Below are 18313 nucleotides of genomic sequence, written 5' to 3'. Positions count from 1 at the left end.
TCTATCCACTGAACTGAAAATGCTACACAGTTTGAATGTTTTTAACAAAGGTATTAAATCATGGCTGACGGAGAAACAACATTGTTCCCACACGTAACCGTACACGAGCTCACAAATGTCTGTCGTATATTTTTAGCTGCCTTCTCTTTGTAACTGTATTTCATCCCTGTTGTATTCATAACTGTACTCTATTTATAACTGAACTGTTTTCATTTTCTTAACCTTTTTATTTATCTTTATCTCTGTTGTTTCTAAAAGCCTCATGGGACAGGTGTTGCAAATTAGCATTTTGCTAAAAACACTAAGAGCAGTGCATGTGGAACTTTTTCATGGTTAAATGTTACAGCACAAATGTTACTGTATGTCCATGTTAAATAAACAAATAAATAATGCTAATAAGACTAACTGTGCTAAATGCTAATAAGTCATGCATTGAATAAAATATACATTATCATACGCTCTAAGACACTCTCTGTGTGTGTGTGTGTGTGTGTGTGTGTGTGTGTGTGTGTGTGTGTGTGTGTGTGTGTGTGTGTGTGTGTGTGTGTGTGTGTGTGTGTGTGCGTGTGCGTGTGCGCGTGTGTCAGGTTTACACAGTGGGGCCTGACTACGCCCATGCAGAGGCTCGGAAATCTCCTGCCCTGGACGGAAAGGTAGAGCGAGACAGCGAAGGGAAGGAGATCCGTTACCCCGTCATGCTGACCGCCATGGAGAAGCTTGTGGCCCGCAAAGTTTGCCTGGCCTTCAAGGTAAACTTTCAATATCATGCAGAGGAGGCAGCATGGCACAGCGAGAGGGGAAACAAAGAAAGGAACATTACATTATTTATGAACATGTGGTCCTTCTCCAGTCCTGATTATAGCTCTCGAAGGCGCCAGTGGTCATAAACACACGGGGTATTTTTTTATGTGAAGTTATCCATTTGGAGTTAACTTAAAGATTGCATCCTCTTGTGTTTACTTGCACTTAAACACAAGGCTCTCAGCTCATTAAACCAACATTAGTAGACAGAGAAAATGACTTAAAAACCAAACAGTATAAACACAGCCAGTGGAGGAGCCTCCTAATGAGGACTAATTGTTGATATTTGCTGGTTTATATTCCCCAACACTGGTGCTGCCAGAACCCTTTTGTTTCTGCACCCATTAGAATAATTCATATCAATCTGCTCTCACCAACATTATTCACAGTGCTGTTATCAGCAAACATTAAGCTAATAGAGAGCATGCCTGGTGCTGACTCCGTTAACACCCATCATTCATTGAGACGAGTACATGACTGATTTGTTTTTAACCAATGAGTGAGTTATACAGTCTCAGGCTGTTTTTATTATAACACGAGTCATTTTGTTTTCTGCAAAAGAAAAACTAAACAAGATGTGTTTAACTTTTTGTTTAACAAAAAAAAGCAAGATATTTACATTCAGATAATGTGTTAAAACGAAAGAGATGGCAAACGTATAAATGGAGTTTTCTCTCGATATAGAAGTCAGAGTAATATTTTCATTGGTTAATTCACCTTCTCAGCCTTACCAATGGTTGAAGGCATCGTGCTTGTTTTTTTTAAAGGTTTATCTTCGGGCTTTTTATGCCTTTATTTTAGAGACAGGACAGTAGATAGAGTCAGAAATCAGGGAGAATGGGGAACGACATGCAGGAAAGGAGCCACAGGTCAGATTTTAACCCAAGCAGCCCACTTGGAGGGCTAGACCTCTGTACATGGGGTGCGCACACTAACCACAAAGGCATCATGTTTTATCTGCACTGATTAAAAACATGCTGGATGTTAATTTGGACTATAAGAATATAATATATATATTGTCTTTGTCTCCTTTTGTGGTTGTTTATGCATTTATTTCAACCTATTTTTTTATTTCTTTTAGCAAACAGTGTGTGGGTTCGACTTGCTCCGGGCCAACGGTCACTCCTTCGTCTGTGATGTTAACGGCTTCAGCTTCGTCAAAAACTCCATGAAGTACTACGATGATTGTGCCAAAGTCCTGGGGTAACATGAGCTTTAAAAAAATACATTTCTCATTATTGAACTGGAGAAAGTGTAGGCACATTGTCCGATTGTCTGTTAGCTAAAAGACTGTTTAAAGGTCAGTGCTGACATCCTAACTTTTTCTAGACAGCAGCCTTACATAAGCTCCTGTTCTTGATAAACAGTATCAAGTCCTCTGGATAGATCAGTTTGACTGTACCTAGGAGCAGACGCCTCTTCTTGTTTTCCGACATGACATCTCTGGCACTTATCTCTGACATGTCTTGTTGTACCTCTAAAGTAAATATTGCCTGGAAGCTGTCATGCTGTAATTTATCCGGAGCGTCAGACAGCTCACAGGACTCTGCTGTCAGCTTTACATCCAAGTTAGTCTCTGATTTATCACCTCTCCTTCCAGGAAGGGTAACTATAGCTTTATGGCTAAGGACTCATAAATTGTGATAATTAAAAGACAAAGACGAAGTAAAGGCAACTGCTGTTCTGTAACGGACACTAGCTTCAACAAAATCCCTCAATGTAGGGAGCTCATGTAGCATACAAGACCTCATAGGAGATGAAAATATAAAAATATATACTTGATTTATTTTAGTTTGTGTTGTTGACACTGCATGGTTTTAACCTGATTTCCACAATCTGCTTACTTTGTGGATTTAAGCCTTTATTTTTTGTTTTATCATCTTCATCAGGAACATGGTGATGAGGGAGTTAGCCCCCCAGTTTCACATCCCCTGGTCTATCCCCATGGAAGCTGAAGACATCCCCATCGTCCCAACAACCTCAGGGACCATGTATGTACTGGGAAACCCCCCCACCGCACCAATACTGGTGTTCAGGGTTCCTCGTTTATCTGGAAAACTTCTGGAAAATATGCTTATCGGTGAACAATCGTGCAAATGATATAATACATAGTACAACTGATAATAATACAAAAACCTAAAAGGCATATATTGGTGAACATTAACTTTACAATTCAGTCAGATGGGTTCTCTTAAAATACATTAGAACATAAAGTTGCAACCAGAATCTAAATGTAATGTTGAATAAATGCTGTTTTAATTTAAAACGTATCACTTCTTTAGTATCTTGTAAATTGTCTTTTTTTTTTTTTTTTTTTTTAAAGTTATTTTTTGGGCCTTTTGCCTTTATTTGATAAGACAGCTGAAGAGAAACAGGAAATGTTTGGAGCAGAGAGAGAGTGGGACATGACATGCAGCAAAAGGCCGAGGTCGGATTCCAACACTCGGCTGCTGCGACTAGGACTATAGCCTCTGTACATGGGGCGCGCAACAAAACCGCTAGGCCATTGGGGCTCCATAATTTTAAATTGCAAATGTTCTCTGTGTTTGTTTGAGTGTTTTAGTGGGTAAAATAAAAGCTACATGTTGTTCCTCATCCTAATTTTGTCCTCTCAACTCCACGCTGTCTCCAGGATGGAGCTGCGCTGTGTTATTGCCATCATCCGCCACGGAGACCGCACACCGAAGCAGAAGATGAAGATGGAGGTCCGACATCCTCTGTAAGTCTTTTGGATCATTAAGATTTCTCTCTTTCTGTTAGCATACCTGTAAGATTTGTGTTCCAGTTAGAATAAAATAAAAGTCATATAAGCTTCTCTCTGGCTGACACTTTTTACTCAATAATAGATATTTTTAAAGATGATTTAGCACCATCAAAAGATTTTGAATACATTTCCTTATCAGATGTAACTGTATCTCTCAACCCTGCTGTGTTTCATTGTTTCTCTTCTACAGATTCTTTGAGTTGTTCGATAAGTACGGAGGCTACAAGTCAGGAAAACTGAAGCTGAAGAAGCCCAAACAGCTCCAGGTGAGAGAGACTGATTCTAATCTCCTGTAATTGTTTTTCCCACAGATCCCTCTCTTGTCTGTGTTTATTTCTTGAAGATTATGAATGAATCCTCTAAATGAGGATGTTGTGGTTTCACATGATGTGTTTTAATTATATATAATTATGGTAATTGATCATGGACTATTATTGTTTGCTGTCTAAGTATTCCTGCATTGTTGTCTTTGTCACTCTCTCACACATTCATCCTGCCATTGTGCCTTTTAAAAAAAAAAAAAAAAATCTTGTAGAAGCTGTCGTCTGTACTCTCTTAGGCCCTGTGTCCACCTAGCGTTTTTTACCCCAGCAGACACGGAGCAAAGAGGATGTGATGTAGGTTTCTAAAATACGGGGAGTGTCATACAATTTGAAGAGCGATTGTTTAAAAAAAAAAAAAAAAAGACTCTGGGCGCTGAGCTTTTTCTCCAGGGTCAGGTTTAGTCTGCTAGATAACAGTCCAATTAAGGCTAACTGCCTCCTTGTCTGCAGGAAGTGCTGGACATCGCCCGCCTGCTGCTGGCCGAGCTGGGCCAGCACACCGACTGTGAAATTGAGGAGAAGAAATCGAAACTGGAGCAACTCAAGACTGTCCTGGAGATGTGAGTGAAGCCTTAACATCGATCACACACACCATCATCTTCACGCTTCCCCAGCCGTCATCTTTTCATCAGACAACCACTCACACAACTCTAGCTTCATCTTCCCACAATCCACTGGGGTCCAGTCATTTTTTTTCCTCATTACTCACAGACACATTTTTATTCCTTCCTCCCTTTTGTGTCTCTAACTCGTTGCTTTATCTTTTCTTCCCTCCTCTGTCTCTCTCTCTTTTCTCCTTCCCACCCATCCCTCCTTCTTTTCTCTCCAAAAGGGAATCCAGCTTGAATGATACTCAGTACGCACCCTCTCCCTTTTTCACTTTAAAGGATGCGGTTTTACCACCCTCCTTTTCTGTAGTCTACCTAGAGTGTGTGTACAAAATATTCGGAAAACTGTATTTTTCACTGTCACAAACAGGGGGGAGAAAACTTTGTATTATCTTATATTCGAGACTAGGGGTGACCCCGATTTAGGATGTACATAGTCGCACCTGATTGGTCAGAATTTGGTCCCAGCGTCAACCTTTTTTTGCACTCTTTCCATATTCTTTTTTGCGACATTAGAGATTAACAACGATATTATTCTATTTGTCTTCTAGACCTGGAATAAGAATTTCTTTTGATGAATATTCTATGATGGCACAGTCCTTTTTTCTCACTCATGTGTGCGTGTGTGCGTATGTGCGTGTGTGCGTGTGTGTGCGCGCGCGCTGATTCAACCACCACAGCAGCAACAATCTCATCACTGATGACAAAACAACGGTTTTTACTGCCCCTTGATTTACCATTTGGAGATCTACTGAACTCTCCCGATCATAACATTCAACAAAAACAGTCCTGCTGCATTAGCAAGGCTCCTCCATCAAAACCCAGAGAAAGATTTAATCCAGACACATTACATTCATAAAGTTCCAGGAATGGCTTCAAATTTGCCAACGCTGTATTTTCTGTAAAAAAAAAATATTTTTATGAATGATTTTTTTTCAACTGTGACAGAACAAAATGCAGGCCTCACTCTGATCTTACCATTGACATCTCATTTGTCCAATCAGGACCTTCCATTCTCTGTTCCCATCCTATAATAGCCAATGAGAGCCTGAGTTTGAAAGGATGTGCCTGCCCCTGTTCTGTTCTGTGGTGATTGACATTTCTTGTAGCCAGTGAAATTCTGAACACTGATATGCTGCTTTGGGTGATTTTTTCATGCACACATTTAGGGGATTGAATAACAGTACGAGATGTTTTCATGATTTATTCGGAGAAAACGGACAAATCACTGTAAAATCAGACGTTCAGCACCCTCATATAGCTGGAATGGAATGATCCTTATGCCATAAAATCGATAGTGAGATAAGCAATCGTCGAAGATTCGACTACATGGGGTCACCCCTACTTAAGACCCATTCATTTTTAAACAGGGACAAACAAGGTAAAGAAGATAACTCAGACAAGACTAGTGTACCACCAGACATTTAAGTTCATACTATGAAACGTTTTCCTAATGTTTTGTACACTGAGTGTATCAGTTTCCATTAACATCCATCCATTAGAGTCATTAACACTGCACACATACACAGTCAAATGTATCTGAAGGTCTCTCTGAAGGTTTCTGTGTATGGGAATCAGTGTGTGCTGTGCTAGTTGTGTGCATGCTGTAAACACCACATACGTATCTAAATCATCCTCCCTTTACCAATCATCAGTGTAAATGCTCTTTAAGGGATTTGCTGGTGTTCTTCTTCCCGGAGCTTTGAATGAGTCAAACAACCGATTCATCTTGAAATCGTAGTCGGGCAAACAAGAGGTGCAAATTTAAGACAGCAGAAGAATATGTTTTTCTCATGTACGCATTTTATATTGTTTAGTTAACGGTGATCTATTGATGTGTCATTATATGATAGTTGTATATCAATTATCACAGAATCCCTGTTTCCACATATGATCATTAAAGTGGCTTTTTATCGTGTATCATTAATGTCGTACCCCTTTTTTTCTCTCTGAAATTGTTCAATTAAGCTGAGGCAGTACCAAAATCCATTTCATTTCCATTTTTTGAATTCATTCTTAATTTTACTGTTGATTTCTAAGGCTGAAGATAGAAAGGTGAACATGTGAAATAGCTCGCTAGCTAGCGTGTACGAGACAGAATGAATGTATGTGTAGTGATTTGATACTTCAGTTTCAAAAAGAAACACTTAGAACTTACTTGAACAGAGTGCCGTGCAATGATGTGTTCTCAGAGTGTGGCTCTTGACAGCCGTTCAGATTCTCTGGCTTCCCTCCCGAGTTATTTATCCTAGTTCAGCGTCCCTCATCATGTGGCTCTCTGAGGCGTCCGCTCAGCTGCCTGTCCTATTACAGAACATCATGCGGCCATTAGTCTGCAGGATGTGCTAAATTCTTACTCAAGCAAAGTGTGCTTGGCGAGAAGAGGCTCCTCCTGACATGTGTTTGCGTGTGAGTTTTTAGAGATTAACAACATGATTGAAATTGGTCTTGATTTTCAACTTTCATGCTTGTGAAGGCAGTCATGCACACATAATCCTACCATCTCCTATGTCTCTTATTGTCATGCACATGTGCACAGTCACACTCTGAAATAGGACCTCAGTGTCCAGAGCTATTGGTCATAAACTGACCCAAAGTACCCTCTGAGTGATGGAAGTAGTGCTAAACCATTAACCAACACTGGTACTTGGTTGTGTGTATAGTCAGTGTTTAAGATTTGAAGAAGCCGATGCCTTCTATGTTGTCTCTTTAAGCTTTTTTAGGAGTAGAAGTCAGTCATGCTGTGTCAGATGTTTGTGATAATCCCATACGATTGGATAAATCCTCTGTGTGTGTCTGTGTGTGTCTGTGTGCTTACTGTGTGTCTGTTTGTACGTGCCTATCAAAATGTGTTGTGTCTGCTTGGCATTTGTGTGTGTGTGTTCTGTCTCTTCCAGGTACGGTCACTTCTCAGGTATCAACAGGAAAGTTCAGCTGACCTACCTGCGTAACGGCCAACCTAAAGCTTCAAGCGAAGAGGAAGGTAAGATATACGTTTCAGTCCAGTATTTATAGAAACAGTTGTTGCTTTTGTTGGTGAGTGTGTAAATGATGTGCTGTGTTCCTTTTTGTATGAGTTTTTTAACATTATAATGGATGTAAAAATAAAGATGTTCTAGTATATGTTTGATAAAGATGTGAAGAACTGATTTTCCCTTAATGGACTTGAGCTTGTATGCTGCTTTTCTAGTCTTCTTTCTACTCAAAACGCTTTTACACGGCAGGTCACACCTCCACACTCACACACTGATGGCAGAGGATGCTATGTGAAGTGCCCACCAGTATTAACGCTAGTGTTGTAGTCAAGACAACACTAACCGAGACCAAGACATACCCCGAGACCAGAGTGCTCCGAGACCGAGACAAGACCAAGACCATAATAGAAATGACAAATCATCATCTTGTGTGCAGGGGGCGTGTCTCTAACTTAGACCGTATCACTGGGAAGGTTTCGGCTGTAACTCAGGGAAATAAAAATCCAATTATGAATGAATTAAAGTTATTTGTTTTTTTCCTTCTAATCACAGTGATTAAAAAAGCCTGTTAGTGCTGGTCTTGACCCGTCTTGATTTAGAATCAGGAGTCTGCCCAGCCTGAGAAATGGCCGAGTAAAAATGCTTTTGATTTCGAGACGAGACCTTCAAAAAGTGTTCTCAAGATCGGTCATGAGTACGCTAATTACAGAATTACACCCTGAAAAAGGTTGTTAAAGAGTTTATTTTATTTTATTTGAAGTATTACAGGTGAAGACAACTTTCAAGGTTTTTTTTTTTTTTTTATGTAAAGCTTTGCAAATAAAAGCTTAGAGAGAAAATGTAACATTTTAAAGGCATGTGAATTTTGTAGAGTGACTTCTCATTTAAGTTTTAAACACGCTGCTTTTTTGTTTTCAGACTCTAAGAAGGACGGTCCGTCTCTGCTGCTTGTGTTGAAGTGGGGGGGCGAGCTGACACCTGCAGGCCGGGTTCAGGCCGAGGAGCTGGGCAGGGCCTTTCGCTGCATGTACCCGGGAGGTCAAGGTACCACTAACCTCTGGACACACACGCACCCACATCAGTTAATAGTTTAACTCATGAGGGATGGATGTTCTTCCATAATGTAAAAGTTTAATATCTTTATTTATTTACTTGTTCTCAGAGAAGGTAGTTAGGTATCAGGTAGTTTTGGTCTGTTGAGGAAAACAAATGAGATTAACCAAACATTTGACAAATGTGCAAAGTTTAGTTCTAAAAGTTATAGTAATTAAAAAAGTCCTAATAATATTTCCAGGTTTTCTTTCAATAAAAGGAACATATTCCCTGACTCTTTCCCCTGCAGGAAATTCACCTCTCAAACATGAAATATAAAATATTTGTAGTTTTCTGTTCAGATACACACACACACACACACACACACACACACACACACTAAAACCCATATGGTTATAACTTTATCTTGGAGCAGTTTCGGAGGGGAAATGTTGACAGCTCATTCTGTCCTCCCATGTGTGCCTGAGCTCATTGAAGTTTATTTCCAGCCTCTCTCATCAGTCACTCAGAGCGCTACAGTGTGCGACGTCAACACCACATAGCTGACATACGTCGTGTCAAAGGTGGAGGTTATTTTAGAGTCCACGAGCCAGACTTTCAGGCTTCTTGCAGCTAATAGATGTAAGAGTTGGTATGCAAACCATACATACACATTTATAGAAGATATAGTACAGTATATTATTTGCCAACACTTCTCTTATTTCATCTTGATTAAGTTTTATGATTTGTACCTCAATAATGGATATTTAGACAATCCATTAGACGAGGCTGCATATAGGTCACTGCAGCTGGTTTAACCAGTGAGAGAATGAAAGATACAGTTATTGTTTTTAATCATAAATAAATCAAACACATCATTTTGAAGATCCTGTGTAAGTCTAAGAGATTGTTGGGACTGTCTTACACTCACAAATAGTTAAAAAGTTAGATGGGAGTGAGTTGAGGCTGAGCAAATTGCCAGAAACTGATGATGCCTCTACATTTTCCTCCCTAAGAGGTGGAAGATTCAGAAATATTTAGTTCCTGGTTTTCAACATCTGCTTTTGAATCTATTTACTGGCTGATTACAGACGTGTGGATAGCAAACCATAACCCTCAAACTTTTGCCAAAGTAGTTTAAAGGAATGCAAAAAAAAAGCTTACTTGAATGCTTAACAATTAAATAGAACCGCGTCCCTTGAAGTAATATTGCATGTTGAACAAGTGTATTTATATCTTTATTTACAGGAACAAAGCACATGAGCAGAAATCCAGTTCTCACTTGAACAAGCGATGGCACTAAAAATACTGATAACTATGTATTTTTTACTGATACCACATTTGATATTGATATTAAAAATTGTACCTACACCATGGAACACAATATTGCTTGTGCTGTTGGTTACAGAGTTTTGGGGTTGATTCTAGGAAACCTGATCACACCCAGCTGTCATGTTGAGTGTTGCTTCTAGTTCACAAGACATAAATGTAGAAATCTATTTTCTCCATGCAATAAGGAGTGTGGAGTAAGTTCTTAAAAAGCCTATACACACAACCCTCTACACAGGGTGAGATGCAATGATATCAGCAGACAAGTCTGTGGGTTACATGAAGGTTTCTGTCTCTTATTTACCTTTCAAAACTTTTAACAGATGTCATCTACAGGTTACTCTTTTTTCAGGTTTCTTTACTTAATGCTTTGTTTTAGAGTGCATGCAAAACAACTCCCAAACTGCGCATCAAACCCACCGGCAGCAGAACTGAAAGTAGATGCAGTCTGTCTCTTTGTCGCGTCTTTTCTTATGGAAACAAGGCGCCCCTTTTCTCATCCTAGCCACTGTTTTCATACTTTTTTTTTCCTTCACAGTTTTGTCTATTAACTCTTCTCTTCTCTTCTTACCTGTTGTTGCACTGTGTAAACGACTAGCCGGTAACCGGCGGTCCCTTGGCTGTGAGTCCCCTATTGACTTTGGTAAGAGAAGGGTTTCCAGGATCTCACCGCTCGTCCGCTCCTCTCTCATTCTGCGCGTCTTTCACTGCGCCCACTAACATGCTTTGAGCTCTCCTCTCATCTCATCATGATTTTTGTTTCATTTCACTTTGAGACGAGTCCAGCTTGTCCTACATTGAGATTGCTGTGGATTGTTTGTGTCGCCATTGATGTGTTCCCGAGGTGATCCTGCGTGGCAAATGTTGCTTTGGTAACTTGTTCACGCAAACAAAGGAGGCAAAATTGACTGCAGTTTGTGATTGTAAGCTAACGCGGATCATCTCACACTAATCTTACTGCATTTTTTACCATGAACTCCTGGGACGTTGTTGTTTTGATAAAAGCCAGTCGACATCCGACTGAGTTTGAGACTAGAAAAAGTCCCATACATGTCCCAGAACACTCCAGTAATATCAGACTTTATAACATGAGTCTAAAATCTGACTATTTGGCTCTTCACTAAAGAAAAATGCATGAAGGATCAGTGTGATTTGGTCTGTTCTGTGGTATGCATCCACTCTCTACAGTTACATGAGTTAAAGTTTATTGAGCATGTTTGAAGCTCAAGATGACAATCTGAAGTGTATCGCTCTCTCTCCAGGGGAGCTGTCCGCAGTAATCTTTGGGGTGTACTCAACATCTATTTGCTTCACTTTCACTTCATGTTTTCATCAAAATCAAAAAAAACCGTTTTGAGTTAAATTGAAATGAGCAACTTCTAAAACATGACGAGGACATTGCATCTGAACTGAAAGTGACGTTGCACCAGCACCGGTGCTGAATCAGATGTGTGGCTTTTTGTGAATTAAAATGCTTGGTACTTTTGGGAACAATCAATAAAAGTTTTCTTTTTTTGTTTCTTTCCTGTAAACTACCTGCTCAACTCGACCATATATTAATCAAGGAGATAACAGTCACACGACATTGCTGTAACCAGTTAACCTTGATGCTCCGCTCTCTGTAGGGGACTATGCCGGGTTTCCAGGATGTGGCCTCCTGCGCCTGCACAGTACTTACCGCCATGACCTGAAGATTTATGCTTCTGATGAAGGAAGGGTGCAGATGACAGCAGCTGCTTTTGCAAAGGTAATTGTGCTCCTTTTCATGAACAAAAAACGCATGAACGCTTGGTCTCTCTGTGCCATAACTCAGTGATAGATGCCAAAAAGAATAAACATCTGTGAATTTCTATCCTTATGTCATGTGCATCATTTAAAATAGTGATAATAGACGTTAAAACAAGTTAAAGAAGGCTTTCTTTCAAGGGAAACGTTCTCCTTTAAGGTTATGCAAGAAAAGAAAATATTCACATCTTGTTCTTTGTATTGTTACATCCACTTGTTTTTATACTGGAGTTTGCATAGTTGATTAGTAAGTATAATTACATGTTAACTGTTTGTGACATTTTTCTATTGATACAGCTGAAGTTGTTGTGAGGATAGAGCCTGACATACTGTGCTCTACTGAGATCTAAAATCTGGCCTGCATTGCAAATTATTCTTATTCTGTAATTATCCGACTAATAGCTTCTTGATTAATTTGTTTGTCAGTATTATGTTTACTTGCAAAGTCCAAACTAAAAAAATATTAAGATTTGAGCCATGAAAAGGTAGAAAATCTGGGAGCTGATAGCCTAGTGGTTATGTTGGCCACCCCATGTACAGAGGCTATAGTCCTCGTAGCTGAGGCTGTGGGTTCAATTTTGCGTCTGCCCTTTGCTGCATGCCATCCCTCTGCTGCATGCCATCCCTCTCTCTCTCCTCCCAATACTTTCTGTCTCTCAGCTGTCCTATCTAATAAAGGCAAAAGGGCCCAAAAAAATCTAAGAAAAATACAAATAAAAGGTAGAAAATCTACATTTGACTTTTCTCTGGTCTCTCTGCAGGGGCTGCTGGCTCTAGAAGGGGAGCTGACTCCGATCCTGGTCCAGATGGTGAAGAGTGCCAACATGAACGGACTACTGGACAGCGACAGCGACTCTCTGACCGACTGCCAACAGAAGGTGAAGGCCGGGCTGCATGAAATTATGCAGAGGGACCAGGAGTTCACAGAGGACGACTATCAGAAGGTATGTGAAAAAAAAGTTATGCAATTCTCTTTCCCATTGTGACACGTTTGGCAATTGAGCTGAAACTGGCTGAGTAGTAAAATAGATAAATTGTCAGAAGTCAGGAAATGGTAAAATAAACTCCTTCCTCCTCTTCAGTGTCATCTCTGTTTGTCTTCTGATGTATGATTTCCATTAGAAGCTTCTTGTCATATTAGTGAATCAGTCTTAGCCTCTAATCAAAGTATTGTTCTTATTTAGAGCATCTGTCTAGTGTGAGAGAAATTTCTTTCAAAATAGGAGAATTGCTCATTCTCTTAAAGAAATATGAACACGGTGTGATAGTCAAGCTCACACTATCAACATATCAATGAAACTTTTTTTTTTCAAATTGGGAAACCTCCTGTTGGTAGGTCATCAAAAGGACAGCTTAGAAAATCATGAAGGAAAAGCCAGTTTCACAAAGATTAGTTTGTCAAAATTCTCTCACACTAGAAGCTTGAATTTCTAACTTTCTTTGCCAAAATGAGTCCAGAATTTAAAAAAAAAAAAAAAACTCTTTCCAATGCATGTAGTGGGGATTAGTTTATTAGAGAAGTCCTTCCTGAAAGCATTATTTGCTGTGTTGTGGAATCTTTTCCTTCTGTTTCCATTGTCTCCCAGTTGGCGCCTACTGGCAGCCCATCGCTGGTGAACTCCATGAAGGTCATCCAGAATCCAGTCAAAACCTGTGACAAGGTGTACGCCCTCATCCAGAGTCTTACCTCACAGATCCGAAAGAGGCTCGAGGACCCAAAGTCTGCAGGTAGTTTGAAGTTGTAACACCTGGCTCTCTACATGGGGTCAGGATTACAATAGAAGAAAAAATATGTCATGTCTGTGTTTAAGATACAAGAAGCAGAAGGGGTGAAATCTGCAATCAGGTGAAATGCCCTACATGTGTTTTATTACCAATGTTACATGCTGATTGGTCCTCGTGTCATTTTCCTCAGACTTGCAGCTTTACCACAGCGAGACACTGGAGCTGATGCTGCAGCGCTGGTCCAAACTGGAGAGAGACTTTCGCATGAAGAACGGACGCTACGACATCAGCAAGATCCCGGACATCTACGACTGCATCAAATACGACTCCCAGCACAACGCCTCTGTGGGACTGGAGGACACGCTGGAGCTGTTCAGACTGTCCCGTGCCCTGGCTGACATAGTCATACCACAGGTCAGTGGGGAATATTGTTATTAGGCTTTGCAGCACATTTCAGGGTGTTCTCAGGCTTTGCCTTGCATGGTCGAACTTTGAGAAGAGAGCAGGCTCTTTACTGCACACATTTGAAAGAAGGATTGGCTATTTTGTTGTAGTGGAATTTACTGGAAGATTTGTTTGCCAGAAAGGAAAAACTGAAAGTTAAATGATTTAGGATAGGATAGGATAGTACTTTATTGATCCCCAGAGGGGAAATTCGGGATTTCCTAAGCCGTCCGGATTAGTCAGAGATGTTGACATCTGGGTCATGTAAGGCTTTCTGCACTTAAAGCAGCTGTGGCTCAGTCGGTCGTCTCCCAAACGGAAGGTTGGTGGTTCGATCCCAAGCTCCTGCAGCTAACCCAGAATTGCTCCTGCTGCTTCAATGTTGGTGTATGAATGCATATGAGTGGGATTATTTACTTCTGATAGTGACTCTACATAGCAGCCTCTGCCATCAGTGTGTGAATGTGTAGGTGTGACCTGCGGTGTAAAAGAGCTTTGAGTAGTCAGAAGACTAGAAAAGAAATATACACGCTCAAGCACATTTACCTTTAACCATTAACTTAAATTAAGAAATGTATTGCTCCATATTGTGGTCATGAAACCAATCTGACTATGAGCATTAAATCAAACTTTATTGATCCATGTGGCAAGATTAGAGTTGCAATATAAAAGACAGTAAAAATCAAACTTCTCTATAAATTATGACTTAAAGAAGTTATTTTTTTGGAAAGTGTGTGTACTTTGGAAGTTTTTGACTTTTTAGATTTTACATGAAGGCTCTAGTGCATGAATGTGTCACCTTTTTATCTGTCTTCACTGTGATGTGAGAGAGTTTGAGATGTGCTCTGCATGTTTCCTCCCGCCCCGAGATATGCTCAGTTCAGACTCCATCTCCTCCTGACCGTGATAAGCTGATTAAAGAAGAGTGTGAAAGTTCAAACAGCCTGCCTTTCCTTTCGATTTCATCTCTACTAGGAGTATGGCATCACCAAAGCGGAGAAACTGGACATCGCTCAGGCTTACTGTGTCCCTCTGATGAAGAAGATCCAGCTGGACCTTCAGAGGACCCACGAGGACGAGGCCGTCAACAAGCTGCACCCCCTGTGAGAGACAAGCCGCTACAAAGCGCACACAAACGTGTTTACATGTATATATTTAGACTACATGCACATATACAGAGTGTGTTTGTGTACGTTCAGCCACCGTCAATGGTGCTGTGTTGACTGATTAAGCTCTGTGTCGTGTCCTGTCCACTTGTGTTCAGGTATTCTCGCGGTGTGATGTCTCCAGGTCGTCACGTCCGCACGCGTCTTTACTTCACCAGCGAGAGTCACGTTCACTCCCTGCTCAGCGTCTGCCGCTACGGAGGCCTGCTGGATGTATGCTCTCATTTATCATCTCTCTTTTCCTCTAAATGACAGAGTTTAATCTCTGTATGTCTTCTGATTGTGATTGGCCGGAATAAAAATATATCAACAGATTAATACTAGAACAAGTAGTTGCAACAGCTTCTAGTAGGTCATATCCACATGTCCAATAAGGTGTTTGTGATGAAGATGAAATACAACACAAGATGTAAGGATAAATAGACTCATTTCCATTAGAAAGATCTTCCTAAACGTCATTGCAGTTTTTGCGGAATGATTAGGAAACTCCACTCAAGACTATTTTTAGCAGATTTTTTTCTTAGGATGACTTTTTAATAGCAACATTTGTGATTTCCCAACTAAGGCATGTTAGTATACAGTCATAAACAATCTCCCTAACAGCAATGAGCTGCACAATAACAGAGTTCTGCAATGATTCGGTGTAAGTAAGACTTTATTTATATAGCACTTTTAAAACACTTAGTTACAAAGTGCTTCATGGATAAATGCAATCAAAAAATAAATACAGTGAGGAAAATCCACTTAAATAAATCACACGTCGAGGCAACAAGGCAACATTAAGAACAGGAAAACATACACACCAACACACACACACACACAAAAGAGTAGGCACATGAAAGAGTTTTTGTATTACATGAAGGCTTGTCTGTAATAGATCGTTGAACCACAAAAAGTGAGTTCTATGTTCATGAAAGTTTTGACACAAAGAATCAATACCCTGTTGTACATCATTATAAAGGTTATGAGTGAACTAAAATGTTGTTTCCATATGTCTACTGTGTGTGTCCATGTTTTGTGTTTATGTATCAGGAGGAGAAGGACCAGCAGTGGAAACAGGCGATGGATTATCTCAGTGCTGTGTCTGAACTCAACTACATGACGCAGATAGTCATCATGTTGTACGAGGACAATAATAAGGTTAGAGCTGTGGAGAGCCAGAAGTCATTCTGTCATTTAATATTCTGTCGTTTCACTGCAGCTTTATGTAGAGATGTCCTGATATCTCTCTGTGGTGTTCAGGACCCCTCGTCAGAGGAGCGCTTCCACGTTGAGCTTCACTTCAGTCCAGGCGTCAAAGGATGTGAAGACGAGGAGAACGTACCTCTCGGGTTTGGCTTCCGGCCAGCCTCATCGGAGGTGTGTGTCTGCTTCGTTTCTCTGTCTGATGTCATTTCATGGTCCTCAGTATGCAGAATTATTCTTTAATATTTAGAGAAAGAGCGACTCAGATAAAGTAGAATGTCCACTTACATTACTTTGCTGGATATGTCTGACAAAATACAAAGATAAATCAGCCACTTTCTTTTTAATGCACAAGAGGATGCATAAAGTTGCTGATCTGTATCTGGAATGAGATGAATACTTTAGGCAGTTATCTCTGTATTTTAGTGGTCGTCTGGGCTGCCTGTCTGACACTCTGCCGTTTTTTTGGGGAGAATTGACAGTGCAGGGCTGGACCTGAATAAAACAAAAGCTCCCTTGTTGATAAATCGTTAATTTGAATTACTACCAGAGGGGACTTTACTTCTTCTTTGCTCTGCCGACATGCATCTCAAGTTTAGCCGTGCTACATTGTTGCAAAGATAAAATAATTCATCATTAGTATTCCTCCACTTGTTCTTTTCCATATTTTACAAAGGTTCAACCTGGAATTTAATTTGACATACCAGTCCGTAAAGCACACAGCTGCTGGATGTACAAGACAAACTGAGATGTTTGGTTAGACCTGAACTTAGTTCAGAGTTTTCAAAGTAAAATACAATAGACAGAATCAGCATCAGCTTTATTGGCCATGCCTGCTTACACACACACGAGGAACCTGTCTTCAGTGAGCTGAGCTGTCAATGTACAAAACGTTTAACATTAAATATAAACTTAAAATAAGCAAAGGCTAATATATGCAATGCTAACAACTCAAACAGATATAACATGGACATAGTCTCAGTGCCATCACCCTTTGGTTTCTTAAGCAGAGATTTGAAGCCTAACGATTGGTCGCCATATTGGAAATGCCATCTCCCTCTATCGTTTAGTGATGTGTCAATCAGAAACAAGCCGGCTCTGTTATGTGAACGTCTGGATCCGGCTCCGGTTTGAGAACTGGTTCCCTCTTTATGTTGTTGTTTATTACATATTAGAAAAAAGGGATGACAGGTGGGTGTCCTTGTCTGTGCATCTGCATGAGTTTCCATGAAAATAATACATATTTGAAAAATGTCCAATTTGTGCTCTCTTGATAATCAGAATGAAGACAAGAAGCCCAATCAGGGCAGCCTGGAGGACCTCTGCCAGGACCAGACAGACCAGGCAATCCCTATCTCTGAGCCAATCAACATTCAGCGAAGATCCCCCATGATACGCAACCGCAAGACGGGCTCTATGGAGGTGCCAGGATGTAGTATTGTTTTTTTCATGAAGCAATGCTAGAAATATAAATCTAGACTGGGTGTTTCTTTGTATTTTCTGCTTTAGTGCTTCTTTAGTTTAGTGTTGTCTTGTTCTTTAATGTCAAAAGTGTCATGGTTATAAGTGAATGGGAAACTTCAGATCCCTGATTTTCAGTAGCAGCCGTCTCACTCTTAACCCCCTGGTCTTCATGGCCCCGCTCAGGTCCTCTCTGAGACCTCCCCCACCCAGTCCACCAAAGGCTGCACCTCCCACCGACTCTTCCCCTCCGTGTCGCGCCAGTCTCCTGAGATCAAACCAACCAGTGGCCTAGGTGGGCACCTCATTCCTGGTGTGTGTGAGTGTGTGTGTGTGTGTTTTCTGAATATGTGTGTGTGGAGAGAGATAGTTTTTGCCAACAGACACACTGACCTCCCAACACATTTATCTCCAGCTGTCATCACTGATCTTCCCCTTCATCCCAAGCTCCCACTGTGACTTCTCCCACACCCTCTCCTACCTTTCCATGTCTCCCCTTTTATTCCTTTATTTGTTTCTTTCCATCAACCCCGCCCCCCTCTCTCTCTCTCTCTCTCGCTCTCTCTCTCTTTCTGACTGTCACATTCCACCTCAGCTTAGCAGACGCCAAACAGGGTCAGACTCCAAACTATGCAGGTGAGAGGTCAGCAGGGACGGATGCGTTCACGGCCAGCTGCAGGTTCTCTGGTGTCACGTAGAGTTCAGGGACATGCAG

The 18313-nt window shown here is 40.7% G+C and overlaps 1 protein-coding gene across 5 annotated transcripts in view; it reads left to right on the top strand.

Annotated features, from left to right (window-relative positions):
- ppip5k1b (diphosphoinositol pentakisphosphate kinase 1b) overlaps positions 1–18313 on the top strand; it is a 54174-nt gene that overhangs the window by 15049 nt on the left and 20812 nt on the right. For 2 of the 5 annotated variants that reach the window (XM_061035955.1, XM_061035960.1), the window contains exons 8-26: positions 588–749; positions 1883–2004; positions 2691–2792; positions 3434–3520; positions 3756–3831; positions 4339–4448; positions 7394–7479; positions 8390–8515; positions 10431–10475; positions 11458–11579; positions 12379–12561; positions 13204–13345; positions 13533–13756; positions 14762–14889; positions 15051–15165; positions 15985–16092; positions 16195–16311; positions 17419–17559; positions 17785–17911. In XM_061035955.1, the coding sequence (XP_060891938.1) occupies positions 588–749; positions 1883–2004; positions 2691–2792; positions 3434–3520; positions 3756–3831; positions 4339–4448; positions 7394–7479; positions 8390–8515; positions 10431–10475; positions 11458–11579; positions 12379–12561; positions 13204–13345; positions 13533–13756; positions 14762–14889; positions 15051–15165; positions 15985–16092; positions 16195–16311; positions 17419–17559; positions 17785–17911 (2323 nt within the window). The remainder of the gene's footprint in view (positions 1–587; positions 750–1882; positions 2005–2690; positions 2793–3433; positions 3521–3755; positions 3832–4338; positions 4449–7393; positions 7480–8389; positions 8516–10430; positions 10476–11457; positions 11580–12378; positions 12562–13203; positions 13346–13532; positions 13757–14761; positions 14890–15050; positions 15166–15984; positions 16093–16194; positions 16312–17418; positions 17560–17784; positions 17912–18313) is intronic. The other 3 variants (XM_061035956.1, XM_061035958.1, XM_061035959.1) reach the window with 3 other exon arrangements.

Source organism: Labrus mixtus, chromosome 4 (genome assembly GCF_963584025.1).
Source record: "Labrus mixtus chromosome 4, fLabMix1.1, whole genome shotgun sequence".
Lineage (NCBI taxonomy): Eukaryota > Metazoa > Chordata > Actinopteri > Labriformes > Labridae > Labrus > Labrus mixtus.
Note: the sequence above shows the minus strand (reverse complement) of the source record. Positions and strands in the feature narration are given on the sequence as shown.